At 49.2% G+C, this 27,484-nt stretch overlaps 1 protein-coding gene and 1 long non-coding RNA gene across 2 annotated transcripts in view; both read right to left on the bottom strand.

The window, feature by feature from the left end:
• Positions 1–868: 868 nt before the first annotated feature.
• On the bottom strand, positions 869–2,521 carry LOC146171564 (uncharacterized). The gene has a single exon (XM_084586448.1). It carries the CDS (start codon positions 2,519–2,521, stop codon positions 992–994), a length of 1,530 nt encoding a protein of 509 aa, XP_084442574.1. The 3' UTR covers positions 869–991.
• An 11,361-nt stretch (positions 2,522–13,882) lies between these two features.
• Positions 13,883–27,484, bottom strand: part of LOC146171563 (uncharacterized) — a 112,578-nt gene continuing 98,976 nt past the window's right edge. The window contains exon 3 of the long non-coding RNA XR_014702822.1: positions 13,883–13,971. This is a non-coding gene — a long non-coding RNA (uncharacterized LOC146171563). The remainder of the gene's footprint in view (positions 13,972–27,484) is intronic.

Below are 27,484 nucleotides of genomic sequence, written 5' to 3'. Positions count from 1 at the left end.
CCCTAACATGACCGAAGATGACAGAGTGAAATTCTTAATGCGAGGCGTTAGAGTCGCTTTTTGCGGGGCTTGTCCGGAACCAGCCGAAAACTGTGGAAGAATTTGAGAATGAAGCATCGACCATCGAGAAGACGTTTTAAAGGAACCAAGATGCGCTATAAAAAGACAGCCACAGGAAAAAGCCAAGGAGACAGACAGAGCGCAAACTATCAACTGAGTTTATTTATGTGAAAGTGCCTTATATAGTCAGAGAGAGAGAGAGAAGTGGTTCTTATGGTGAAGATGGAAAGGGGGATCGGCGCGTTCAACTGTCTCCTCAGGTAGGAGGGATCACCGCCGTTGCGCCGATTTAAGGGGGAGGAGGGTAAAGGGGAGGGAGGATGACTGGAACGGTGGTAAGGAAGGAAGGGAAAGGGCAAGAGAATAGTGATCCATGAGTGTCGGCATAGCGCGAGGCTTGAAGACGGGGATCGTTGAAAGTCGGCCCATTGTTGTATGGGCGGACAATACGAGAGCAGCGCCCGGAAGAGCGGTGCTGGCGGAGGGGTTCGTACCGATGATGGCACAAGGTCCCGCAGAGGAGTCACTAAGTGAGATTGCGGTCACAGTTTGGGCACAACACTTGGAGGCAAAGATGTTTGTGTGAGCACAGACACAACACAGCCACTGAACACAGTAACGAGTCCGCAAGGGGATAATGTGCGAAGGCACAGTCAGTAAGTCACACTTGGACACAGGGAACAAAAGGATGGTGAGGGACGGCACAACACACGGAGGCGCATTGTCTCAAGTGAGCACAGACACAACACAGGCACTGAACACAGTAACGAGTCAGCAAGGGGATAATGTGCGAAGGCACAGTCAGTGAGATCACAACATGAGCGCACGGAGAGGAACGCAAACTTACGCGCACAGCACAAGGCGAGGTAGCCACAGATTGAACACAGAACACATATGCACTATGGCACAGGTGAGGCGAAGCGCCAAAATGTCATAGGCGCGTGATAAGGTTGGTGGACTCCAGGTAGTCCAGAAGTGCAAAGAACGCACGCTGGACTTTATGACGGGGGCCGCGTGGGAACAGCAGGTCGGCGCAGGTAGCTGACGGGAACCCCAACTTGCGATAGCCGGCACAGAGTTCAAGTCTTTGCCCATCGTAGGCCGGACAATACACAAGTAGGTGATCGAGAGACTCCACAGCACCACAGTCACTGCATGACGGAAGTCCGGTGCGGCGAAGGCGGTGGAGTCGCTCCGCTGTCCAAACACAGCCGATGCGCATTCTAAGGAGGGTTGCGCGCTGGGGAGCCGTGAAGTCGGCAAACTTGATTGTACGTGGAGCCTTGCCGGCTGCGACGCGGGCGTCTGGGTGGGCGGCAAGTGTCCGTTGTAGAATTCTTGCTCTAGCCACATCAAATTTGGTGATGGAATTACAGACAGGTGGATCGCCAGTGTGGGCACTCTTGGCCAGGGCATCAGCCCGTTCGTTGCCTGGGATGCCGACATGGGCAGGGAGCCATTGTAGAACGAGGTTTGTACCTCTGTCCTCGACCGCTCTGAGCTTGTTGCTTAGGGATTGTACAACAGGTATGTTGTACTCAGGCTTGCGTAGGAGCTGCAAGGCTGGTTTGGAGTCGCATAAAATGGCAGCAGCGGCGACATTAGAGCTGCTAAGGAGGAAGTGCGCGGCCAGGTGGAGTGCCGCTAGCTCAGCTGTTGTGGAGGAGGCTCCGAAAGGGAGTCGGCAGACAGTACTTGAGCAGGTGGCAGGAACAAAGCAAGCAGCTGTTGCGGCAGTCCCATCCCGTGCCACCGAACCGTCGGTGTAGATTAGGAGTCTGCCGTGCAGTTCCTCGTCTAATAGGGCGGCGGACTCTTGTCGCATTGCACATATGGGTGTGTTCTGTTTGGACCGTATTCCGCTCACTTTGAGTTTGATTTGGAGTGGTGGGCGAGAGTGAGGGGGAGGCCTCAGGGAGAACTGTGGAGGGGGGTCCGCGATCTCGGTGTTGAACGTGTCAGCTATGCGACCCATTTTAGAATGAGGGGCATTGTGAAGCCGTTCGAAGATGGCAGCAGTGTCAGGGGCTCGCCTCATGCGCTCGACCGCATTCAGGGCAAACCGTTCGGCGCGTAGCGAAACAGGCCACTGCGCAGCTTCCGCATAAGTGGCTGCAACTTGGGAGAAGTGGGGGAGGCGCAAGAATTTGCGGATGGCACTCCGCTGGTCAGTGTCGATGGCTTGCCATAGGAGAGGGGGGATGTTGACGAATGGCAGTGCATAAAGGATTTTCGCCACTGCGATGCCATTGTAAAACCTGATTGCAAGAGACGGGGAGCACCCTTCGCCCTTGGATAGCAGCTTGTTGGCGGTCAAGGCGACTTGTGAGGCTGCTTTTCTGAGGCAGGAAACGGCGGGGCGCCAGGAGAGTTTGTAGTCAATTGTGAGCCCCAAATAGCGGGCCGACTTCTTCCAGGGAAGAGGAACCCCTCCTAGTGTGAGTGGCGGTGTGAGGTACATAGCCGCAGGGCGTGGGTGAAACACAAGGGCTTCGGTTTTTGTGGGGGACAAGGAAAGCCCGACACTTTGAAGAAACTGTTGGACAGTGAGGAGGGCAAACTGAAGCTCTGCGCGGATGGTACGGCCGCAGAGTGTCGAACCGCTGCAGTAAAGGGCTATGTCGTCTGCGTACAAGCAAATGCGCACACCAGAGTGGAGGGCTGTGATGCGGCGAGGAAGCTGTGACAAGACGAGGTTAAACAGGAAGGGGCTGAGTACACTGCCCTGAGGGACGCCGCAGAGAACACTACGGGGAGAGCTTGAAGAGGAACCAGCCTTAACTTTAAAGGTGCGGTCAGACAGAAAGTTTTGGACGTAGCCAAAGAGATTCCCGACTACACCGAGGTCGCGGAGAGCATCTAAGATGGAGCTGTGAGATATGGAGTTAAAGGCATTTTGGACGTCCAGTAGGAGGAGATATGCGCACTTTCGAGTGGCCTTAGCCTGTTCAAGAAAAGCAACAACTTCTGTGATGCAGTCAGTTGTAGATCGGCATTTTCTGAAACCGCTCTGTTCCGGTGCAATTGCCCCCATTGCATCCGCTATCCATTGGAGGCGGTTTAGCGCTAGGGACTCTAGGACCTTTCCTGGGACGGAGGTGAGGGAGATTGGTCTATATGAGTTTAGTCGTGAGGGTTGCTTGCCCCTCTTCAGGACTGGGATGACTGTAGCAGACCGCCACTCATCGGGAAGTGAGCCGGAGTGAAAAAGAGCATTATACGCCTTGAGAAGGCGAGCGCGCTGGTCAGTGTCGAGATTTTTTAACATTTGGTACGTAATACCATCGGGCCCCGGGGCAGATCTTTGCTTCCTGGAAGCTAGACTTGCATCTAGCTCGTGAGCGGTGAAGTCACGAGTCGATAGTTGTAAGATATCGTCAGCAAGATGAGCCGGAACAAGAGTAATGCGAGCGTGGGAGGTGGCAGCGGGCACTGCTGCACTCACAGCCAAGGAAGTGGCAAAGTGGTCAGCGAGAAGCTCGGAGAGAGCCGAGTCCGTGATTCCGCGTGCTACCGCTATGGCGAGGACAGGGGCCCGAGGGACACGAAGCCGGAGCATGGACGAAAGGATTCGCCATCCTCGTTTCTGCGATCGGGGACCGTCTAGAGCTCTACAGAGCTTAATCCAGCTGCGTCGGCGGAGTTTTTTGGCATGGCGACGGCAGCAGGCATCTAGGCGGTTATAAACTGTCCAGTGCTCGGGTTTGCCCGTACGGCGAGCTTTACGCTGTGCTTTGCGTCGGGCGGCGCGCAAGTTAAGCAGTTTGACATCCGGGACGGGGGATCCGGGGTTCACGGCACAGCGGGTTGTGGCGGAAGTAGCGCAAGCAGCGATGTGTCCGAAGAAGTCTATGTCGGCACATTGACCACTACACAACTTCCGGAAGAGGCTCCACCGCACAACATGGTAGACATTCTTCTCAGGGGGAGGGTCTACGAGCGGGGTAATTTCAATAGGGAGGTGGTCCGACCCAGCAGTATCCGCCGATGTTTCCCATCTGTAGTCGCAGGAGGGGGAGGCGAGTGTGAGGTCAATAGCCGAAGGGGCCGCCCGAGAACACACAAAGGTAGGGGAGCCATTATTCAGAATGTTGAGTCCGGCTGCGTAGATGGCGTCGAGAAGTTCGCGGCCTTGTCTGGTAGTGCTTCTTGAGCCCCACTCTGTATTGTGAGAATTGAAGTCCCCACAGATGAGCACGTCACATCCAAGTCGGGCAGTTAGGTGCTCGACGAAGCGAGCGTCCCAATGATGACCAGGCCGGATGTACACAGATGCGATAGTGGTGTCTGTATTTCTCACACGGACCTTGATTGCAACACACTCGATGGGTCCACCTGTAAGATCGCCCACTGCGACTACAGAGTGGGGTAGTGAGGCGCGCACGTAAATAGCCGTCCGAGGAGTGCCGGGAGGATGCGAAGTATCGCAGCACGGATTGGCATTGCACTGGGATGATGCACATGTTGTCGCACCACTGTATCCCAAATAACCAGGTAGGTGAAAATCTTCTGCACGAGCGTGGGTCTCCTGGAGCGCCAGGATATCCCACTGCTTGAGAGGCAGAATAGCTGCGATCTCAGGATGACGGCGGCGGAGGGAAGAACAGTTCCACTGCATCACTCGCGGCCGATGAACTTGCTGGTTGTTAGCCATGATGGTTAAAGGCATCATGAGCGGCAAGAGCCGCCGCGCAGAGTTGCCGCGCGGGTGAGTTAACAGGTAGATGCCCGATGAGAGCCGCGACAGCAGCTGCGAGTGCGGCTGTGATGGCTTCGCGCTGATCAGTGTGAGTCGGGCTTGGTGCGGGGGCTGCGCGTGGAGGCGACTTCGCGACACCGCAGTAAGACTGGGGGTCGTGGGGAGACGAGTTGCGTGGGTGAGCGGTAGTGGCCGGGTGATCCCGAGTGGGTTCTGCAGCTTTTCCAGAACTTGTCCTGGCAGGCTCAGCTCGGTCCTTCACTATTTTAATGGCCTCTTGCCGTGTGATGCGGGACTTGGAAGTGGCCAATGTAATGGCAACCTGCCTTTCCTGTTGCCAGCGTGGACACCTTGGCTCTGTGGCGGCATGCCTCCCCTTACAGTTGAGACAGTGAGGAGAGGCGGCGTCGCAGTCATCGGTCGGGTGAGAATCACCGCAGCGGAGACAGCGTGGGGGAAAGGTACAGGCCGCCGTGGCATGCCCATATACTCCGCACTTAAGGCATTGCAAAGGCCGTGGGCGGCGAGCGCGAACAGAGCGCCGGAGTTTGTACAGGGCCACCTCTTGGGGTGGCTCCGTACCAGCGAAGCGGATAACCAGATCCTTGCCGCTGCGCCAGCATCCTAGGACAGGAACGCTGCTTTCCAATCCGTTGAGGATCTCGTCCTCAGAAAGGCTGGGGTCGATTGAGAAGATAAGGCCAGTGGAGGTCTTCCCGCCAGCTTCCTTGGCTCGCACTTTGACACCACAGATGTCGTTGACGGCTAGGAGGGGGTCAAGATCGGTTGTGGGGTTGGTGTCCACTGCACAGACATTACGGCGAAGGTTCACCCTGACAGCCTTAACGCCAGGTAAGGTGGCCAGAAACTTCGCGATGGAGTCTCGGCTGGGAGAAAGGAAATTGTCTTTTTTCCGCGAAGGGTAAAAGAGGATGGTTGCTGAGCAGGCAGCCTGGGAGTCCGCGGGTGGTGCGGAGAAGCGGGCCGCTGGGGCTACGCGTGAGGAAGTGTTGGAGGATTTGCTAGACAAACCAGCAGAGGGCTTGTCTTGAGGCCCTCTTTGCTCCGCGCGGCGAGTCTTGAGTTTGCTGCGCTTTTGTTGAGTGGCCTGGTTGGGCTTGTCCTTCTGCGTGTGGTTGTTCGCAGGATCGTTTGGCTTTCCGGAGGGAACAGCAGGACTTGAACTCTTGAGGGCGGACGATGCCCCGGAGGTCAGTGGGGAGATGCGAGGATCAGTGTGCTCGGAGTTCAGGGGAGGAAAATCATCCTGCCCGGGATCGGCAACCTTGAGAGAGGAGGCTTGGTCGCGGATGTTCGTCACAGCTGTTCGAGACTTTTTCTGAACCTCAACCCAATTGGGCTCGGTGTCGTAGTCTCCTTCGGTGAAGGCATCTTCTATAGATGCCATCTGGAGAGCTGTGAGCTGTGAGGAGACCCCAGACTGGGGAGTTGCCCCCTCATTTGAAGCTGGAGGATTCTCCTCATTCGCAATACTTTGGAGAGCGGCAGGCAAGACGGATTGGCTTGAAGCCGGAGGGAGCTCCTCATGCGCAGTGCTTGGGAGCATGGCAGGCACGGTGGATGGGTGGGCTTGCTGGCCAGGGGTGGGCGAGTCTATCCAGGAGGCATCGAACCGCCTAAGGACAGGTGGATCAGGCGTTTCTTCCTGATCCCGAAGGGAGAGGTTAACAGGGCTTGCCACGTGGTGTGGTGGCGTCTGGATACCCTCCGAAGGTGGAGATTTCTTTGAGGTTGCTAAGAACTTCTGTGCTTTGATGTGCTTTTCTAAGATTTGTGAGGCCTCTTCGCACATTATTCGGAGCCTGCGGGAACAGTCGAGGCTGAGCGCGCGGCGGTGGCGACCAGGAGGCCTGAGGAAATCTGCGTTGACGGCCATCGTGGGTCGTTGCGTCTCGTAAAGACGACACTTTATCCGGGCATTATAGGTCCAAGTTCAAAGCCACGGAGGGGCATGGCGCACAGCACTGATGAATGCAGCAGACAGCCGTAGGTCACAGACGGAGGCGAAGCACAAACGCGCACTGAGAGTACGGGCAGCAGGGGAGCGGGAAACACAAAGGACGAATGCGCACTGGGACAACGAGACGGATCGGAGGCGAAGCACGAACGCGCACTGAGAGTACGGGGACGCGCACGGGAGCGGAAAACACAAAGCACGAACGCGCACTGGGGAACGCGGAAGAGGGCAGCTGGACACTCAGCTAATGGGAAGTGAGAGGGTCGGAGGCAGGAGAAAAGGCCAGCTGGCCAACTCACCGCTGATGCGACGTATCCAAAACCGCCAGGAAGTAATCCGATGCAGGTAATCCAAGGGCGATGGATAGAGGCGGCGGGAGCCCGCCGACGCGCGACCGCTCCCGAGGAGCGCAGAGACGCGAGTGCGGCGAAAAAGGGGCGGAGCGTCAAAAAGGGGCGGAGCGGAGGACGGTGGCGAATGAGAGGAGCGGGAGAAGAGGGGCGAACTGCCGGCCGAGGACGGAGCTCAGAGCGGCACGTCTGTCCTCCACGAGAGCTCGACGAGAAGACTTATATAGTCAGAATCACAGCAAAAGAACAAGGGGAATGAGAGAGGGGGGTACAGCCAATCAACTCCTGGTCAACAACAGGTGCGCAGAAAATGGTTTTCCTTGTTAAACAGTTTGACAGAAGTGTCGCTTACACATTTATCACCGTTTTCTTTTATGTGATAGGCCTCCAAAAGCTCCCGCGCTATTTTATTTTTACTTCTTCCTAGAATCTTAATCTTTTTAAGCAAAGGCTCGCATCCACTGCAAGCGAGGCAGTGAGCAGGCAAGTTTGCTCCTTCTTTATTCCGAATGGATCGGGCATGTTCCCCTGCGCGTTCATTCACGCATCGGCCTGTCTGGCCCACGTAGGCGCCTCCACACTTGAGTGGGATTTCATATACCACACCAGTGGCACATTTTACATACTTTTCGGCATGTTTTATGTCGCATCCACTGCCTCTAGCTCCTTGGTTCCCGGTTCTCGGGCACAAGGCTGCGAGTTTCCGTGGGGCAGAAAAAACAACAGGGACGCCAGGCCTCTTGGCCACTTTTTTTACATTGTGCGCCACTTTCTGAATATATGGCACCACCACGATCTTCTTTTTTGGAAGCGGCTCATCCACACTTCTTCGACCTCTTTTTATCTTCCTGAGAAGATTCTCGGCCACGGCTGATATGACGTCTTCGTGACCTCATCCGGGAGATCGTGCGAGAGGAGCTCCGCCGAATGCAGCCATAATCGCAACAACCCCAGGTGGCGACGCTCGCGGACGTTGTCCGTGAAGAAGTCCAGCAGGCGCTGGGCGTTCCTGAAGCGACGGCTGCGACTTTTCAAGCACAAGAGGCAACAGCGATGAACTACGCTGGTGCATTACGTCGCCCCCCGCCCCGACGTGATGACTTTCCAAGACCTCGCCGCTACCGGCCTGTTCCTGAAAACCGCCCCTTGGCTCCCGCCCGCCAAGCCTACCAACGACCAACAAGCCCCAGGAAGTGCAACGCATGGAGGACAGCGAACAACGGGCCATTATGCTTCCACTGCGGTGAGGCCGGTCACATGCTGCGGCACTGCCCGTACCGACGAATCGGTTTTCGCGGATTTGCAGTCGACGCTCCACGATCTCGCGCAGGTGAACGACCGCAAGAAATCGACAGCTATCTGCGTAGCGGTGAGATTGCGCCACCAAGCCGTCGGTTCAGATCTCCATCGCCGTACAGGGCCCGCTTTGCGTCGCCAGGCTGTAATTATGATGAGAGTATGCGCGGAAGGTCCCCAAGCCCCCGTAGGGGAAACTAAAGGCAGCAACCTTTGGAGGTGAGGTTGCTCAACGGCGAAAAGACGAAGATCCTCCGCCGCCAACGACCACTAACGACGACGCAACCATTTCATCGCCGCTCCACACGACGACATCGACGACAACACGACCAGAGTGCAAGCAGACACCGCCGCCCAGCGAAGTAACAACGGTATGCCCCGGCCATGACCTGAAGAAACGACGGAGCCGAGATCGGACAATAAGGCCCACGTGCAATGCGAGGACGCGAACAAGTGACCTTGAAGTTAATGTCGATGGTCGCAGAGTCACTGCCCTAGTAGACACCGGAGCTGACTATTCAGTCATTAGTGGACCGTTAGCCTCTCAGCTAAGAAAAGTTACCACCGCTTGGGATGGCCCGCTGATTCGCACAGCAGGTGGCAACCTGATTACTCCATCGGGACGATGCACTGCAAGAATAACCGTAAATGGGCGTACTTACCCCACCAGCTTTGTGGTCTTGCAGCAGTGCTCCCGCGACGTGATTTTAGGCATGGACTTCCTAAATGAACATAGGGCTATCATCGACCTGCGATCCAAGCTCATCAAGCTCTCTGCAGACAAAGCCATTCCTGCTACGACGACGTCGATGCAACACATCCCTCTAAACGTCCTCGACGAAGAATTGAACGTCCCGCCCCGATCAAGTATCGCAGTCTGCGTAGGTAGCGCCAACATCGAAACCGCTGAAGGCATCGTCGAAGGAAATATCCAATTGCTCTTAGAACGAGGTGTCGGCATCGCAAGAGGCATCACGAAATTCCGGAGAGGTCAAGCTCAGGTTCTGGTAACAAACTTCACCGAAGAATATCGGCATCTCAACAAGGGCACGACGATCGCCTTTCTCGACGAATTGTCGGACCTCAAAGATGTATTCACCCTCCACGACCAAACGCTGGAAGACGCACCGGACCTATTCCGTCAGCCCACATTTGACATCAACCCGGCATTGACCCACAACAGGAAAGACCAGATTCTCAGTCTGCTTCGAAGCTACGGGGAGTGCTTCTCATCGTCATCGAAGGTACGACAAACACCACTGGCCAAGCATCGCATAATAACGGACGAACACGCCCGACCTCTGCGCCAGAGCCCTTATCGTGTATCGCCGCGAGAACGCCAGGCCATTCGCGATCAAGTTGAGGAAATGCTGCGTGATGACGTAATCCAGCCATCGAACAGCCCCTGGGCGGCACCAGTCGTTTTGGTCAAGAAGAAAGACAGCACACTTCGCTTCTGCGTTGATTACCGCCGCTTGAATAGCATAACGAAGAAGGATGTCTACCGGCTTCCCCGCATCGACGACACTCTCGACCGGCTCTGCAATGCAAGGTACTTCTCATCGATGGACCTGAAGAGCGGATATTGGCAAATTGAGGTCGACGAAAGAGATCGCGAGAAGACCGCATTCATCACACCGGACGGCCTTTATGAGTTCAAGGTGATGCCATTTGGCCTCTGCTCCGCACCAGCCACGTTTCAACGAGTAATGGACACAGTCCTGGCAGGCTTGAAGTGGCAAATTTGTTTGGTATATTTGGACGACGTTGTCTTCTCGTCAAACTTTGAAGACCACCTAAAACGACTACAGACAGTGTTGGAAGCCATCAAGTCATCGGGACTAACGCTAAAAGCAGAGAAGTGTCACTCCGCCTACGAAGAACTCCGGTTCCTAGGTCACATCGTTAGCAAGGATGGTATTCGCCCAGACCCGGAGAAAACAGCTGCAATCGCACAATTCCCACCGCCTGCCGACAAGAAAGCTGTGCGCCGATTCCTTGGGCTGTGCGCCTATTATCGACGATTTGTCAGAAACTTTTCACGGATCGCCGAACCGTTGACGCAGCTTACAAAGGCTGACGTACCTTTTAAATGGGAAGCGCCGCAAGGAGAAGCCTTCGACGAACTTAAGCGCCGCCTGCAATGCCCTCCTGTACTTGGCCACTTTGATGAAAACGCCGAGACCGAAATTCACACCGAGGCGAGCAGTGTGGGCCTAGGAGCCATTCTCGTCCAGAAGACTGCCGGACAGGAAAAAGTAATCGCCTACGCTAGCAGGTCTCTCACAAACGCCGAAGTCAATTACTCGACGACCGAGAAGGAGTGCCTTGAGATCATCTGGGCTACTTCTAAGTTTCGTCCATACCTATACGGACGACCATTCAAGGTGGTAAGCGACCATCACGCGCTCTGCTGGCTGGCTAATTTGAAAGATCCTTCCGGCCGCCTTGCCAGGTGGAGCCTACGACTTCAAGAATTTGACATGACTGTAGTCTATAAGTCGGGCAGGAAGCATTCCGACGCAGACTGCTTATCCCGCGCTCCCGTCGATTCTCCCCCGAAGGACGATGACGATGACGCCTTTTTGGGACCGGTAAGCACCAGCAGTTTCGCAGAACAACAGCGATCAGACCCTGAGCTGAAAGCGCTAGCCGATTACTTGGAAGGAAAGACCGCTTCCCCTCCTGGTGTGTTCAGGCGACATTTATCATCCTTCACGTTAAGCAATGGCCTCCTCGTGAAGAAGAACTTTGCACCCAACAAGACCGCGCAGCTTCTCGTAGTGCCTAAAACCCTTCGGCAAGAAATTCTGCAGGCGTTGCACGATGAGCCCACAGCAGGCCACCTCGGATTTGCGCGCACGTTGCGTCGAATCCAGGAGAAGTATTACTGGCCGCGTCTGCCTGCCGAAGTTTCCCACTACGTGAAGACGTGTCGTGAGTGCCAACGACGCAAGACGCCGCCGATCAGACCAGCGGGACTACTAAACCCGATTCCGCCCCCAATCCAGCCCTTTCAACAAATTGGGATGGATCTCCTCGGCCCCTTTCCATCTTCGTCTATGGGTAACAAGTGGATCATCGTGGCCACTGACTACCTTACCCGTTACGCCGAAGCAAGAGCACTACCGAATGGTACCGCGGCAGAAGTCGCCAAATTTTTTGTCAATCAAATTCTCTTGCGACACGGCGCCCCAGAAGTGCTCATCACGGACAGGGGAACGGCGTTTACGGCAGAGTTGACGCAAGCCATCCTGGAATAGTCACACAAGCCATCGACGAACAACTGCGTACCATCCCTAGACCAATGGCCTTACGGAGCGCCTGAACAAAACGATCGCGGACATGATCGCTATGTACGTCGACGCTGAACACAAGACCTGGGACGCCATCTTGCCGTACGTGATCTTCGCGTATAACACGGCAGTCCAGGAGACGACCAGAGCGACCCCTTTCAAGCTTGTGTACGGCAGGGAGCCCACGACGACGCTCGACGCAATGCTGCCACACGTAACCAACGAGGACAACCTTGACGTCGCCGCCTACCTGCAGCGTGCAGAGGAAGCTCGACGACTCGCACGGCTGCGTATTAAAGACCAACAGCGCACCGACAGCCGACGATACAATTTACGACGACGCTACGCAGAGTACAATCCAGGAGACCAAGTGTGGGTTTGGACACCAATTCGCCGTCGCGGATTAAGTGAAAAGTTGTTGGGTCGATACTTTGGGCCATACAAAATCCTTCGCCGCGTCGGACCACTGGACTATGAAGTCATTCCCGACGGAACGTCAGCATCACAACGGCGCAGCGCACGCCCAGAAATTGTACATGTTGTACGACTGAAGCCATATTACGCGCGTTAAAGAATCTGTGGTGTTTAAATTTTACAGTGTTTATGTTTAAGTTTCTTTGTTTTGGAACATCGAGGCGATGTCTTTTTAAGGGGGGAGTAATGCCGCGAAACCTTCAAAACAGTATTTGTTGTTTTTAACAGCCGCCGGCATACAGGCTTATCACTCTGATTCTGGACCGCGTATCAGTTCCGTAATCTTTGTTTGTTAATGCTCGATGTCGCGAGTCACACCTTTATCAGTTTTGTTGTAGCACAAGATGCACCGAGATCTGTCTCGAAGGTTCCGGCCACTCGGGTGTCTTTCCACAATGTTCCAGCCCGTGCTGGTAGCTGTTTGCGACGTTATCTAGATTGTTCTGTGCAGCCTTTAAATTGAGCGTTGACGAGTGTGACGAGCATTCTTTGTTCGACGACCGACGAGTGCGTTCGTTGCTATCGCCGCCGCCGAGTTGCTTAGTTCTTTTTGCGGGCGCAAGTCAGCCCCAATAAAGAGTTATTTCAGTACCATCACGCCTGTGTCTTCTTTTGGCGTGTATGGCATTGTCACCACTACGTGACAATATATATGACATGGTTGGCTGATTTCCAAAAATAAAGTTGCAGTTCAGCGCCTCTGCATCTTACGTGTTCCTCCGTCTTCGTCCTTGTCCGGCTACGCGCTGCAATAACTATGGAAAACCAACTAGCCCGACAGCTTGTCCTCTTTGTATTTTTTGTTCACAAGAAACTATGGGTGATGTGTATATAACCTACTTGTAAAACAAATAAAACGACCTTAATAAAATGTTCGTCATGGCAGCACAATTTCCATTCTAAACTGTAATGCCGCTTTTCCTTCATTTTCCCAAGAAAGCTGCAATTAAGATCTTAGAGTGCTACTTACCAATTTCATGCAATGGCAAGTTCACATTTTCTTTCAGTTGTTCTCGCTTGTGCGACACACTTCTGCTCCCTCTTTCCTCGTATGCCAATGCGACTAGGAACCTAACAAAATAATATAGGATGCTTTCGTGTCATGCACGTCCGTTGCCCAGAGGTGCAGACTAAGCATTGAAGAACCAATCAGGGATCGTGCACGAACATGCCTGCAGGCAGCGAAATGTACAATTGCTTCGTGACGTTTCTGGCGTAGCAAGTGAATGGGACAGCAAGGCTTCAAACTTCATGAAACTGAAAAGTGCCATAATTGCATCTTCAAATCTTTCACTTCCAAAAAACTCATCTTAGGTATATGTTAAAATTTGTTTTCGAGTGCTTGAAAAACTCATTGAAACACATAAATTTAGGGGCACACTGGTCTCGAGGGTGCAATAAAAACCAGAATTCGAATTTTAAAACTATCATGTTTCTAAACTCTGTAAACATTCCAGGTGTAATATGAATTTATAACAAGTCGGGTAACTAACTTTAAGTCAGTGTTTACGCTAAATTAGCCCATTGTCATAACATAACGTATGCTTTCCGTTCCCCGCGCACATTAGCTGCGGTCTTCGTCTCGTTTGGAAGAGTACATCTTCGTTTCAAATTACATGCTCCAGTGTATAGTTTGAATCATTGGCTCGATAGATAGCAAAAGAAAACAAGCACATGTTCCTATTCACTGCCTGCCACACTATACTGAAAGGAGCCCTGCATCTCTCACCATCTGCTGCACGAGTCGACGTCGTGCCCCAGGCTGCTATCTTGTCTAGTACCTTCGGCCTTGGACACTGGAGATTCCGCAACAATGTGCTGCCGACGAGAAAGCATGTGACGATGCATAAGTATAGCAAAACGTCATTGATCGGTAATGTTAGAAATGTGCCTTTGTGTTGTGAGACACAGAGGAAAAGCATATTCCTGTGCCAAGTGACAGTGTCAAGGAAACGGGACCAATTAGGCAAGCGGGCCCATCAAGTAAGAAAAGTTGCAGTGTGGTCGGACTCGTCATGATACAACAGTTTTGATGCATTTTGATATGGAAAATGAAACGACAAGATCTGACATGAAACTCTGGGATTTGGAATTAACACCGGCAATGAAACGTAAGGCCAACTTAGTCCCCAGCGATGTCGCTGACCATCTGCTAAATCCCGACGAGCTTTGCGTTGGTTTGCAATGAGTTGCTCAACCGCCTGTTGAATGGCAAAACAGCTAGGTACGACAGTGGTGGTTTGCGAAAAGAGCTGAGACACAAAGTGCAACACGTTTGGAGGTAGAGTAAGAACCGTTCGGGGCGATCGAGAATACGACCTCACTGTTATGCTTTTCAAGACATGTGATAACTGCTAGGACAAGAGATCAGTATGGAGTATGCTGCGTGTTGAAGAAAAACAAATAAATCTTTTAGCTGCGAACATTCTGGCTGCGTCCACTATGCACAATACTAGACCCAATAAAAGTTTTTCAGTACCTTCACTGATAAAAATTTCTCGCGTGGACAACCATAAAAACATGGAAGAACAACATAAAGGAAAACCTGACATCTGCCACGGCGCGCGCCGGTACGGAAGTGGAAGTGCAATGCGCGAGAGTTCACCAGTTTTCTATCTATGTAGCCTTGTCGTATGATGGGCATTGGATGACTCGCGGATTCATTCACACATCAGAGGCGCCCCAAAGTACTCTAAAGGCATCACCAGTGAAGACGGCTAGGATGAAAACACAGAGTTGTTCGCCAAAATGTTCGCCAGCAGAGTACTTCAACGCTACCGATGAATATCCTGTGTTGGCCCCTCTGCATGCTGCTCGCCAGTCAGCATTTGGCAGCATGTGTATGGTTGTACTGCAGAAGTGGCGGCATTTTTTGAGCGGAATAATCTTCGATTACATCAAATGGACAAAGAAGGGGATTTTTGGAATTGTTGTCGGTTTACCTCAAATCAACCTTTGCAGATTGGAATGGGTCTCGGTTTATTCAAATGCAGGGGATCTGTATAGGATCATGCATTGCCCCAGTTCTCAGTGACCTTTACCTCGGCATGCATGACAGAGCTCTTAATGAGAGCTTTGATAACTCATGCGTTTTAAAGATCTTCCGTTTCGTAGATGATTACTTAGTTATCTTAGATTGCAATAATGAAACCATTTTAAGTCGGGTACCTCAAGTTCTGACCGTGTTTGCGAACACAATGGTGCCACATGAGTTGACCCACGAAGTGCCAGACAAGAATTCCATTCGTTTTCTCGAGCTAAGACTTTTTTTTCACTCCTAATCATGTTTGCTGGTCGTTCGAACCAAGGAACAAGAAACCCATTTTAGCTTATGGTATGTTTTAGTATGTACTTTAGTACTTTTAGTATGTTTAGAGATTTGGAAGCCTTTTTCTTCAGGACATTTATATGAGGAAGAAAGGTGACATTTTGTCAAAAGTTACGCCTAGAAATTTGTGTTTGTTTTTCCCCAGTAATTTAGTTTTGTTCAGGTGTAGTGTAGGATCTGTTTGTAAGCCTCGTTTGAGAGAGAATAGGACAGCCACTGTTTTTTGACGAGAAAACTGAAATCCGTTTGTGTCTGCCCTTGCTGCTAGTTTATTTATGGTCAACTGCACCTGTCTCTTACATGTAGATACGTTAGAGGATGTGTATGCAATCTGTAGATCATCAACATAAGCTGAATACATTATGGATTTCGGGATGACTGTGCTTATGGAATTCATTTTTACTATAAAGAGAGTTGTGCTTAAGACGCATCCCTGTGGTACGCCATTCTCCTGTACAAAGTTCTTTGAAAAGGTTGAGCCCAAGCGCACACGGAATGAGCGATTTGACAAGAAGTCCTTTAGAAACATCCTACCACGTATGCTTAAATCTGCTAGGTCACGGAGGATGCCAAATCGCCATGTAGTGTCATATGCCTTTTCCATATCAAAGAAGACTGCAAGGCAGTGCTGTTCGTGAATAAATGCTTCACGAACAGTGTTTTCAAGGCAGACTAGATGGTCCGTGGTGGAACATGCTGTTTTGAACCCACATTGGTGAATGTCTAGAAGTTCTCAGGAATGAAGAACAAAGGCTAATCTGGTATTAAGAACACTTTCAAAAGGCTTTGCAAGGCAACTTGTGAGAGCTATGGGTCTATAACTGCTGGTGGCCGTTGGTGGCTTTCCTGGTTTCAGGAAAGGCACAATAATAGCTTTTTTCCAGGCCTCAGGAATACTCTCGGATACCCATACTTTGTTGAAAAATTTCAGAAGTGCTTCTAAAGCCGGTGTAGAAAGATGTGCAAGCATCTGATAGTGAATTTGATCTGGGCCAGGTGCAGTGTTCTTGTCGGCAGATAGAACCGTGTTCATTTCTTGCAGCGTTATTAACTTGTTATATGCTTCATTTGTACTTCCACTTGTTGCCAGTTTTTGTTTTTCGGCCTTGTTTTTGTATGTTATGAAAGATTTTGGGTAGTGTAGTGAACTTGAAATTGCAGAAAAATGATCGCCTAGAATATCTGCCTGTTTCTGTAAGTTTGTTTGGGTGCCAGGAGATGTTAGGAAAGGGACTGTGTACGGGGAGAAGTTGCCATCCAGTTTGTGAACAAGCTCCCACATTTTTTTTTGATGTGATTGAGCTATTTATTGATGATATGTATTTTTGACAAGAAGCCTTCTCAGCGTTTCGGTGGACGTACCGTGCCCTAGCTTTCGCCTGTTTGAATTTTACAAGGTTTTCGTTTGTAAGGTACCTGCGAAAGGTTCCCCAAGCTTTGTTTTGTTTCTTCTTTGCATCTCTGCACTCCTGCTAATACCAGACTTTGCGATTTTTCAGTACCACTCCTGAAGACTGTGGTATAGCTACAAGTGCTGCGTCAATGATGCAGGCCGTAAATTTTTCAATTATCTCGTCAAAACTGAGTTTTTCGGAAAAGCCCTTTTCCAGGCTGGCTTCAGACTGGAATAGAGCCCAGTTCTCAAGGTGCAGCTTCCACCGCTTGGGTTTGTTTAGAGTGATGGAGGGTGAGGGTGTTAGGCTGATAAAGACAGGCAAATGATCGCTTCCTAGAGGATTGTCAAAGACGTCCCATTTAATATCAGTAAAAATTGATGGGGAGCTAAATGATAAATCTAAAAGCTCATTTTCCCCGTGCTTGGGGAGCAGTATGTATGCTTTCCTGTATTTAGCAGGCAGACATCATTGCATAATATAAAATCCTCTAATATACGACCTGTAGCGTCTGTCTGATCGCTTCTCCAGAAAGTGGAGTGCGCATTAAAATCTCCAACAACCAGATATGGTTTTGGCAGTTGTTCTAAAAGCTCTTCCAGATCATGAAGGGTTACAATTAGGTGCGGTTGGAGATACAGTGAACACATATAGTTATTCTTTTATAATGAATGATAGACAGCAACAGCTTCGAACTTGGTTTTCAGGCTAATTTCACGTGTTGCTACTCCATTCTGCACTACAATAGCGACACCTCCAGATAGCCTATTTGCTTCTTTTCGGTCGCAGCGAAAGACGTTGTGTCCTTTTAAAATGTTTTGGTGTGGTCCTAAGTTAGCTTCCTGTAGGCAAAGGGCTACAGGAGAAAATGAATGTAAAATGCCTTTTATATCGTTGTAGTTGTTCATGAGACCTCGGCAGTTCCAGTGTATGAGGAACGCCATTTTTTTTATGGAATGTACCTGAATTTAGGTTTCAGGTTTGTCTGGTCCTGTTATAAGAGTTTTGTCTCTCCGTTATCTTTCCAGAGAGTTATGCCGCCGCTGCAGCGTGGACGACGAAGGGGTTGTGTCATTGCCTCGGGGGCTTTGGACATTTGGGGAGAGTTAGGAGTGTTGGTTGCAGGCTTCCCTTCTGGGGGAGAAGCCTTTTGGGCTGTTGGCTCTGGGGCCAGTGTGCCCTGTTTCTGCGCTGGCAGGGCAGCTTTCGCTGCTTCTGCCTGGGGCAGGGATGGCCCTGCCTGAGGCTTAACCTCGGCGGAGACCAAATCCTGTTGTGGTGTGCTGCCCCTATGCTCCACCACATTGGAATAGTTCGGTTTGGCTGTGAACAAAAAAGTGCCGTTTAACAAGATATCGCTGTCGTGCCTCTTTAAACGTTATGTTTTCATTGACTTTTACGGTAATGATGTCCTTTTCCTTCTTCCAAGAAGGACATGACCGTGAGTATGCCGCGTGTTCACCTGCACAGTTCGCGCAGTGTGGTGCAGCTTCACACTCTTCAGATTTATGTTCAGTTGAGGCATATTTTGTGCATGTTTATCGGCCACGGCAGCTCTGGGAGCCACGACCGAATCTTTGGCAGTTGAAACAAAGCCTAGGGTTTGGGATGTAGGGCCGGATGTCTACTTTGATGTAACAGACTTCAATGGATTCAGGGAGTTTGCTAGAGTTGAAAGTCAGAACTATGTGCTTTGTTGGTAATTACTTGGTTGTTCTTTCGGATTTTGATCCTGTGTACACCGATTACATTTTGCTCGGAAAGACCTTCTAGAAGTTCTTCAGTGAGTGACAGGAAGTCAATCTCTTATAGCACGCCTTGGACTGTGTTCAAGCACTGACTGTTATTGGGCTATCCCCAAATGTAGCAAGTTGCTGAAGGTTGCTGTACTGGAGTTTGCTTTGCAGCTCAAGCAGAAGATCCCCGCTAGCCAGTTTACTAACTTTGTATCCTGAACCTAGTATGGTTGTGAGAGACCTAGATACTGCAAAAGGGGATATTAGCCGACCTTGTTTGGCGGGGCTTTCACTGTGGATCACATGATATTTAGGGAAAGTTTCATGCTTCGCTGAAAAGAACTGGGCTGATACATCGGTCCGCCTTTTCTTGGAAAGGCAATCAGTTTGGAGCAAGAAGCCACAAATATTGTATAATGTTCGGCTCCGGTGCCAGCCACCCGCCATGGAGCCCAACGAGGGGACGGGGCAGGAATTGGCAGGCAAGTCCTGTCCACGTCAGCTGTACACTGTAACTATAACCTAATATGGCGTAACTCAGGGTAGTCAGCCACACAAGGTTAACCCTCGCCGCCTGAAAGTAATGGAAAACCAAGAAGAGAGTAGAGGACAGGAGAGTTGTAGGATAGAAGATAGGAACGTGAAAGATGAAGGGAAGGATAGGAAAAGGCGACTGCCGGTTTCCCCCGGGTGGGTCAGCCCGGAGGTGCCGTCTATGGGAAGCGTGGGCCAAAGTGGGGTGTTGCCTCCGTCGAGGGGCGTTAAAGGTTCAAACACTCGGCATCGGCTAAACCACTAGGATCCCCTTTTCCCCAGACACGACGATGCCACGCACGGCTAAGCGTGGGTGCTCGGGGTCCGTGGTGTCGCACAAAACACACAAACACCTGCTTTAACAGGTGCCCCCTGCGGGGAGAGGCCATGTTTTGTTAGGGCCCCAGGTCTATTCCAAAATAAAAACAGAGTCTGTTATCAGATGCTGATTGTACTTGATTTTGTGCCTGTCTATTTTATGATGATTATTTTTTGTAATTTTAATGACATGTATAACATGTTATTACATTTCTGATTTTCAATGCATGCAGTTGTGACGAGCAAGTGTGAGCCGGAGATGCATGTAGTACGCGTCACTACTAAAGCGAGCAGCCCCGTTGTACAGGAAGCCAGTGAGTTATCGATCCATAAAACGAGCTGCGTCAAGAGGCAAGACGTCGCCGCCTGCTACGACCCACAGATGGATCCGAGACCCAAGAAAAGACTGCACATACAAGGAGAAATGGAAAGCAGACTATGCCTGGATCATGGCCGCCTCGGACGACAGCCGCCAGGAGCAAGGTAAAGGCAAACTATGAATAAACCAGCCAGCAGTTCTAACAGTTTGTGCGATCAGACCGAGCTATTTGAAGGTGGTTCGGTCAGGTGCCCATTCTTACGTAGGTATTGAGCATTTGTTCATGTTCGAGCATTTTAATGTGATTTATTTCAAAACGATAAGCATCTGAACTTCAACTTGTGTCATGAACAGCAGTTTCCTCTTCATAGATGGCAATTTAGTGCAAAAAAAGTTCACGCAAAAGTGCAATATAAACTGTATTCCTCAGGTGGCATGCATCAATGACATCCCCCCACGGTAAGCGTATTCCCGATTTCAATAGCAGGAAGTTGTGGTCAGCCTAAGCTGCGGACAAAATCGCTCCTTGCACTTTGTCTCTGATTTCCTCCATTTGTTGAGGAATGTGCAGGACAGTTTGTTCAGCCTCCTATAAAAACTGCATGGTATGGATCCATGAGAAATGCCAGTTAGATGAACAGAGGCATTATCATATACTGCACAAAGGAAAAAGCATCAGTCTAGCATGATGAGACTGTATGAGCAGTTCTTGTTCAAGATGGAGCCTGGAACAAGAAAAAATTCAACTACATTCTTCTCTCTTTTACATCTTCCTAGTGTCCACTCAATGCTCTCATATATTCTGATCTGCTTATATGTAACAGGGTAAGCAGGTTTCAATACATGATCTTGCACGTAAAAACCATCAGCATGACAATACTGACAAAGGCGACTATTTCCATTTGTGCACTCCTAAAAATGTGTTCTCATTTCAGTTTCATATTTTTAAAGCCAACTTCTATAGCCCCATATTGGTGCTTCCCTTGGCTTATTCACGAATGGACTCCATTCCTCGTGTAGCCCCATCTTTGCTAGTGGCGGATCTGGAAATGGACTGATGCTGCTGACGACAGACTATCCAACGTGATTTCAGAAGTGCAGATGTGGAAGATAGCCTTTTCAGCGACAGTAAAAGAGTTCCCGCCGAACATTGAAGATCGGTCATCTGCGCTGACGACCAGGACGTAATGCCTAGCTCGCGTGGTCATCCTGTGTTACACAAATGCAACGAGCACCACAGATTTTCCACGAAAAACGCCTATGCTTTTCCTGAAGGGACATTGACGGTAGATGGCATGGCTCCTATATAACGTCGAACAAGCCTGGGGGGACTATCACTCTGGAGCAGACCAGGCAGCCGTAAGGTTGCGCAGCGATTTACCTTGTTTACCATTTGTGCAGCTATGTTTGTATTTTAGCGACTCAATATCTAGCTCCTGGTCTGCTCCAAGTGTGCTTGGTTTTTTGTGTGTGTTTTTAGTGTTCTGTGGTGTGTATCTAGCAAATGTGTCCTACTGTGTATATGAAGTTTACCTTTTCAGCCTTTTGCGCTCCGCGGCTGAACTACAAGTAATTTTTTTATCAGACTGGCCACTACCTTATATAGCTATCGGCCGAAACAGTGTTTGCACATATTGTTATCGCAATAAAGTTCCCTCCCAAAACCAATCACGCAACTTCTTTATCCAGGTGTAACCACCGATTGTGGCACATGCAGGACGTTCCTCTTAAGATATTACAGTTGATGAAGATGACGGTTTCACTGCAGTGAAGGAGGCTGCACCAGAACTTACGCAGCAACCTTAGACACCACCAGGAGAAACATCGGTGCATAGCCTGGTCCAGTGCACCCATTACAGCCCAATGTTGACAAGACGTGTTGGCAACTTGCCTCCTTGACAAAAAGAGTGCGATGTCATACCATTGCTGCCCAGGTACCAGAACATTTGTCTTGTACCAGCCTAAATCACCATGTTTAGAGAGATGTGTAATGCCATTCTAGAGTTGTTTTTATTCAAAAGAGCTGCATTACATAAAAGCAGAACTGGGAATTCGTGAGCAGCATTATCAAAGACAACAGCCCGTTTCCATAAAACTATGGTGAAAAGCCAACAGATCTGTCGGCCGAGATGACTCACGCCGTTCTCAGTCGTCTATGGCAGAACACCCTACATCCCTCTCGACGCGCAGTTGGGCCTTCACCGTTAGACTACGTCACCAATTGACTCCGCCCAACGACTTCGTTACTCCCACCTCGACGCTCAGTGCAACCTTCTCACGGCTCATGCACATGTGAGAGTGGCCAATGCAGCATCACCACCACTTCTCACCTTCCGGTTGGGTGACTTGGTCCTCGTTCGCCGCGCCATCCGCACGACTGGCCCTTAGACGAAGCTCTTGCCCAGATACTGCGGCGCTTACCGTGTCGTTGAACGGCTCGGCCCCGTGACATACCGCCTCGAAGACCTCCCCGAGCATAGACGATGCGGTGTGCACCACATTTTCACGGAGCATGTGTAAACATGAATCAATATGTCAACAGCGCCATCATTGACTCCGACTTAGATACCGGGTCATCACCACTACTGTCGTCGCCAGCTGCCTCACTGCATTCCCCACGAAACGCCAACCCATTTGGAGCGCCTGCAGCAGCTCACTGAAACTCCCCCCCCCCCCAGGTGGAAAGATGTTACGGTGCCCGCAGAGGAGCGCTGCGCCAGAAAAGGAAGAGGCGCAGGACGAGCGCGAGACAAGCGCGCGGCGCCAGCGCGAGGGTTAGAGAACAAAAGAAGAGCGCTGGGGCAAGTGGTGTTTGCCTGGTGTCCTCCGTTCTTCTGTGTCTATCTCTAGGCGGGCACAGGGTCCCGCAACATTACATAACGCATTACAAGTTTTTCAATAAAATGACTGAAGGACAAATTTTGCAGCTTATGTGATGTGTCGCACTGAAACCAAACTTGTCAACATGCGTGGCAGTTTTCTTGCCTTGCAGTGTTGAATGCAAAAGCTGCCGCAGAAACAAAACGATCTCAGTTTTTGTGGGACGGAGCCACGAAGGAGGCAAGTATATTCGTGATGGTGCGGTTAACACGCTCCACGAGGCCATTGCACTGGGGATGATTGACGGATGTAGTGGAATGTGCAATGCCAAAGGAGCGGAGGGCTCGCTCAAATTCAAGGGAAAAAACGCAAGTATAAAAAATCGATAAATTAAATGCCTAACACACGATTGACATGATACAGTGACATAACATGATAATAGTGGCCATAGTGAAAGTACGTGAAAAAGCAACAAACATTCTCAGTCCTGAACAAGCAACCATGGCTAAAAAAGGTGGATGCACAGAAAAAAATGCTTTATATAAGAACTTGTTTAAAAAACTGCAGAGAAATTTATGAGATGGACAAAAAATAATAAGTAAATTAAACATTAAAAAAGAAGAGAGAGAGATGCAAATGTTGAAACAAAATTGAAAGCCAACCGACACTGCAAAACAAGAAACCAACATCGAATTAAACAATATGACTGACTGCAATTCGAAATGTATAAAACGAAGGCGTGTAAAGAGTGCAAATAAAATCAAAGATAAAATCAAGCACAATCAGAGAGAAAAGCAATTTCTTTGTTCGAAAGGAAAACTGAGGATATGCTGACGCATTCATCCTTGTGCTTAGAAATCAAAGCGGCTTCCACTATTTCGCGTATAAGCTTGTTATGGGATCGGTTTAGAATGGTCGTTTTCTGAAAGACGGGAGCATTTTCTATTGCGGTCGCATGTGCGACAATGCACTGGCAAGTTTTTCGACGATGACACTGAAAAACCATTGCTATGCTCCATTAAAGGTTTATTAATACATCAGCCGGTTTGGCCGATGTGTGCTTTGCCACAAGATAGAGGGAGGAGTATACAAGCCTTTCTGCGCATGTTACGGCGGGATTCTTGTGCCTTGTGGTGCAGCCATTATCTCTCTTTGTCGTTTTGTTGACCATGCGCCAAAGTCTTGATAGGCGGTGCGGGGCTGAAAAGACCACGTGAACGCCTGCCTTCTTACCAATCTTCTTGAGATTATGAGAAATCTTGTGGATATAAGGTATTATTGCTACCTTATTTCGCTGTTGGACTTCAGCTGAAGGGCCTGTCATCTTCATTTTGTAGTTCTTTAACATTTTTCTAGCGACAGAAGAAAGAAGTTTCTGCGGGAATCCCGACTGCGTCAGCCTGCACACTTGAGCTGAAAAGCTATCCTGAAATTTATGCTTGCATGACTTCGTCAAGACGTTACTGAAACCAGATTGCACAATATTCCTTTTAACCAACTTTGAATGAGCAATACCATAAGCTAAAATGGGTTTCTTGCTTCTTGGTTCGAACGCCCAGCAAACATGATCAGGAGTGAAAATAAGTCTTAGCTCGAGAAAAGGAATGGAATTCTTGTCTGTCACTTCGTGGGTCAGCTCAAGTGGCGCTATTGTGTTCGCAAACACGGTCAGAACTTGAGGTACCAGAGTTAAAATGGTTTCATTATTGCAACCTAACATAACTAAGTAATCATCTGCGAACCGGAAGATCTTTAAAACGCATGAGTTATCAAAGCTTTCATTAAGAGCTCTGTCATGCATGCAGAGGTAAAGGTCACTGAGAACTGGGGCAATGCATGATCCTATACAGATCCCCTGCCTTTGTATAAAAAGAGACCTATTCCAATCTGCAAAGGTTGATTTGAGGTAAACCGACAACAATTCCAAAAAACCATCAACAGTAATGGCTGTCCAAATATGGCGCCGTGGCTTTTCAGAATAAGTGCGGCATTAGTGTTGATGGTTTTTTGGAATTGTTGTCGGTTTACCTCAAATCAACCTTTGCAGATTGGAATGGGTCTCGTTTTATACAAAGGCAGGGGATCTGTATAGGATTATGCATTGCCCCAGTTCTCAGTGACCTTTACCTCTGCATGCATGACAGAGCTCTTAATGAAAGCTTTGATAACTCATGCATTTAAAGATCTTCTGGTTCATAGATGATTACTTAGTTATCTTAGGTTGCAATAATGAAACCATTTTAAGTCTGGTATCTCAAGTTCTGACCGTGTTTGCGAACACAATGGCGCCACTTGAGCAGACCCACGAAGTGCCAGACAAGAATTCCATTCATTTTCTCGAGCTAAGACGTTTTTTCACTCCTAATCATGTTTGCTGGTCGTTCGAACCAAGGAACAAGAAACCCATTTTAGCTTATGGTATGTTTTAGTATGTACTTTAGTACTTTTAGTATGTTTAGAGATTTGGAAGCCTTTTTCTTCAGGACATTTATATGAGGAAGAAAGGTGAGTTTTTTGTCAAAAGTTACGCCTAGAAATTTGTGTTCGTTTTTGATGATGATGATGATGGATTTTAATGGCGCAAGGGCGACTCAGGCCAAAGAGCGCCAAACTCAAGGTTAATGGTGCACTCAAGTTTATATGATGGAATAGTTGTGATTTTTCATGAAGGGATAAAAAACTGGTGTATAGGGCCTAAAAATGTATTCGCTCAGTAATATCGCTAAAAACAATGGTGTATAGGGCCTAAAATTCATTTGTGATATATAATGGATGCGCAATGTATAAGTAGATGTATTAAAAGATCTCATCCGTCCTCTCAAGGAGGAGCGGGCTGAGACCCACGTCGATAAGAAATTTCATGTAAAAAGCCTACTTCTGATAAAAATTTAAGCACCTGTTTTAAAGGAAACATTGGGTTGTCGCCAATAAAAATGGATGGGTGTGCTGGTATTTGATGAGTGCAGAAGGAGGGAAAATGACGTCTTCTTTCTGGTTCCAAGTTGTGCACATATGATTAAAACATGAATGACAGTGAGTCGATCACCACATCTCGAGCAGTGTGGTGCAGGAGAGTTGGTTAAAAGATATGTATGGGTTATGTATGTGTGGCCAATTCTCAGCCTGCACAGGGCTACTTCTTTAAATCTGTCTTGTTTTTCTGTGGTGTACCTGCCTATTTTTGCCTTTATTGTGTGTAGTTTATTTTCTGATGCTGCGTCCCATTCCTCTTGCCATTGTTGTCGAATCATGTTTTTTTTGTGTGGTTTGAGGTCATGATAAGTTATCTTATCAATGTCTGTGTCATTTCGAAGGGCAGCTGAAGCAGCTAGCCTATCAGCTGCCTCATTACCAGGTATACCGCGGTGACCTGGCACCCAACACAGCGTAATTTTAATTTCTTGTTCATGGGCAAACATAAGGGTGTTATAAAGAGAGTTCAGTACTGGGCTCTTATTTTGCCATTTCCAAAAGGATATGGACTTTAAAACACTGAGGGAGTCTGTATTTTATTTTCTATAATGTGTCTCACAGCTAAAAGGATACCATGGCATTCAGCGGTAAATATACTAGTATGTCTGTTCAGGGTTTTTGACTGTGAAAACTGTGGTCCATGTGCTGCACAGGAGACTTGAGCAGACTTCGAAGCATCAGTGTAATATTCATCACAAGTGTACTTCTCCTGAAGTGACATGAAGTGCTGCTGTATGGCAATAGGGGATGCATGTTTGCCCACTTCAAGAAACGACAGGTCGCAATTAACACCGTGCATTTCCCATGGAGCAATTAGGTCTTTTATGGAAGTTGTATGAAGACTGGTAACCGAAACATTCAGATATTCAATGTGCGTGGCAACTCTGATTGGAGATGGTGGTGTTAGAGATGGTTTTTTTGAGAAAAGTGCTGTGCCAGTTTTGTCAAGCAGGAGCCGACGACATGGATGGTCCAGTTGGCATAGTACCTTCATAGCATAAGTTAGAGAAGTAAATTGTCTCCTTCGTTGCAGTGACCATCGGTTCGCCTCGACATAGAGGCTAGCAATTGGGCTAGTTCGGAAAGCGCCCGTAGCGAGGCGAAGGCCGAGGTGGTGCACGGGATCGAGCAATTTTAGCGCAGAGGATGATGCTGACCCATAAACCATCGAACAATAGTCAATGCGTGATAGAACTACACTATTCAGAAGGTTCAGAAGGCAGTCGCGGTCTGTGCCCCATGACCGGTGAGAGAGAATTTTTAACAAATTCATCGCTTTGAGACACTTCAGTCGCAACTGTTTTATGTGGGGAATGAAGGAGAATTTTTCGTCAACAACTATGCCAAGAAATTTATGTTCTTTTTTAAAGGCAAGGCTCTGGCCATTCAGTGTGGGTCAGGCCTGATGCCACGCTGCTTAGAGAAAAGTACACAAACACTCTTTCCAGAGTTAAATTTAAACCCATTGTCATCAGCCCACCTGGACAATTTGTTTACACCTAGCTGAATTTGTCGTTCACAGATGGCCAAGTTGCAAGATTTGAAGCTTATCTGGACGTCATCAACATATACAGAACAAGAAATAGTTTTTGGCAGCACGCTTTTTAAAGAGTTCATTTTGACTACAAAAAGTGTGCAACTGAGAACAACACCTTGAAGGACACCATTTTCTTGAATGTACTGCTTTGAATATGCATTGCCAACACGGACTTTGAAGGTCCGTTCAGACAAGTAACTTCGAATTGTGCTCAACATGTTTCCTGTGATGCCAAGAGAGAAGAGGTCGCGGATGATACCATAGCGCCAAGTGGTATCAAATGCTTTTTCAAGATCGAAAAAGACAGATAAACAATGTTGTTTATATACAAAAGCATCCCTTGCATAAGACTCAATAGCAATGAGCTGATCA

This window comes from Amblyomma maculatum, unplaced genomic scaffold (genome assembly GCF_055883805.1).
Source record: "Amblyomma maculatum isolate TAMU_Amacu unplaced genomic scaffold, ASM5588380v1 scaffold_19, whole genome shotgun sequence".
NCBI lineage: Eukaryota > Metazoa > Arthropoda > Arachnida > Ixodida > Ixodidae > Amblyomma > Amblyomma maculatum.
The sequence above is the reverse complement of the archived record's forward strand: the minus strand, read 5'-3'. Positions and strand labels throughout refer to the sequence as shown.

Excerpts from the sequence above, each read along its gene's own strand:
- LOC146171564 (XM_084586448.1), bottom strand. The coding sequence starts at position 2,521 with ATGTACCTCACACCGCCACTCACACTAGGAGGGGTTCCTCTTCCCTGG.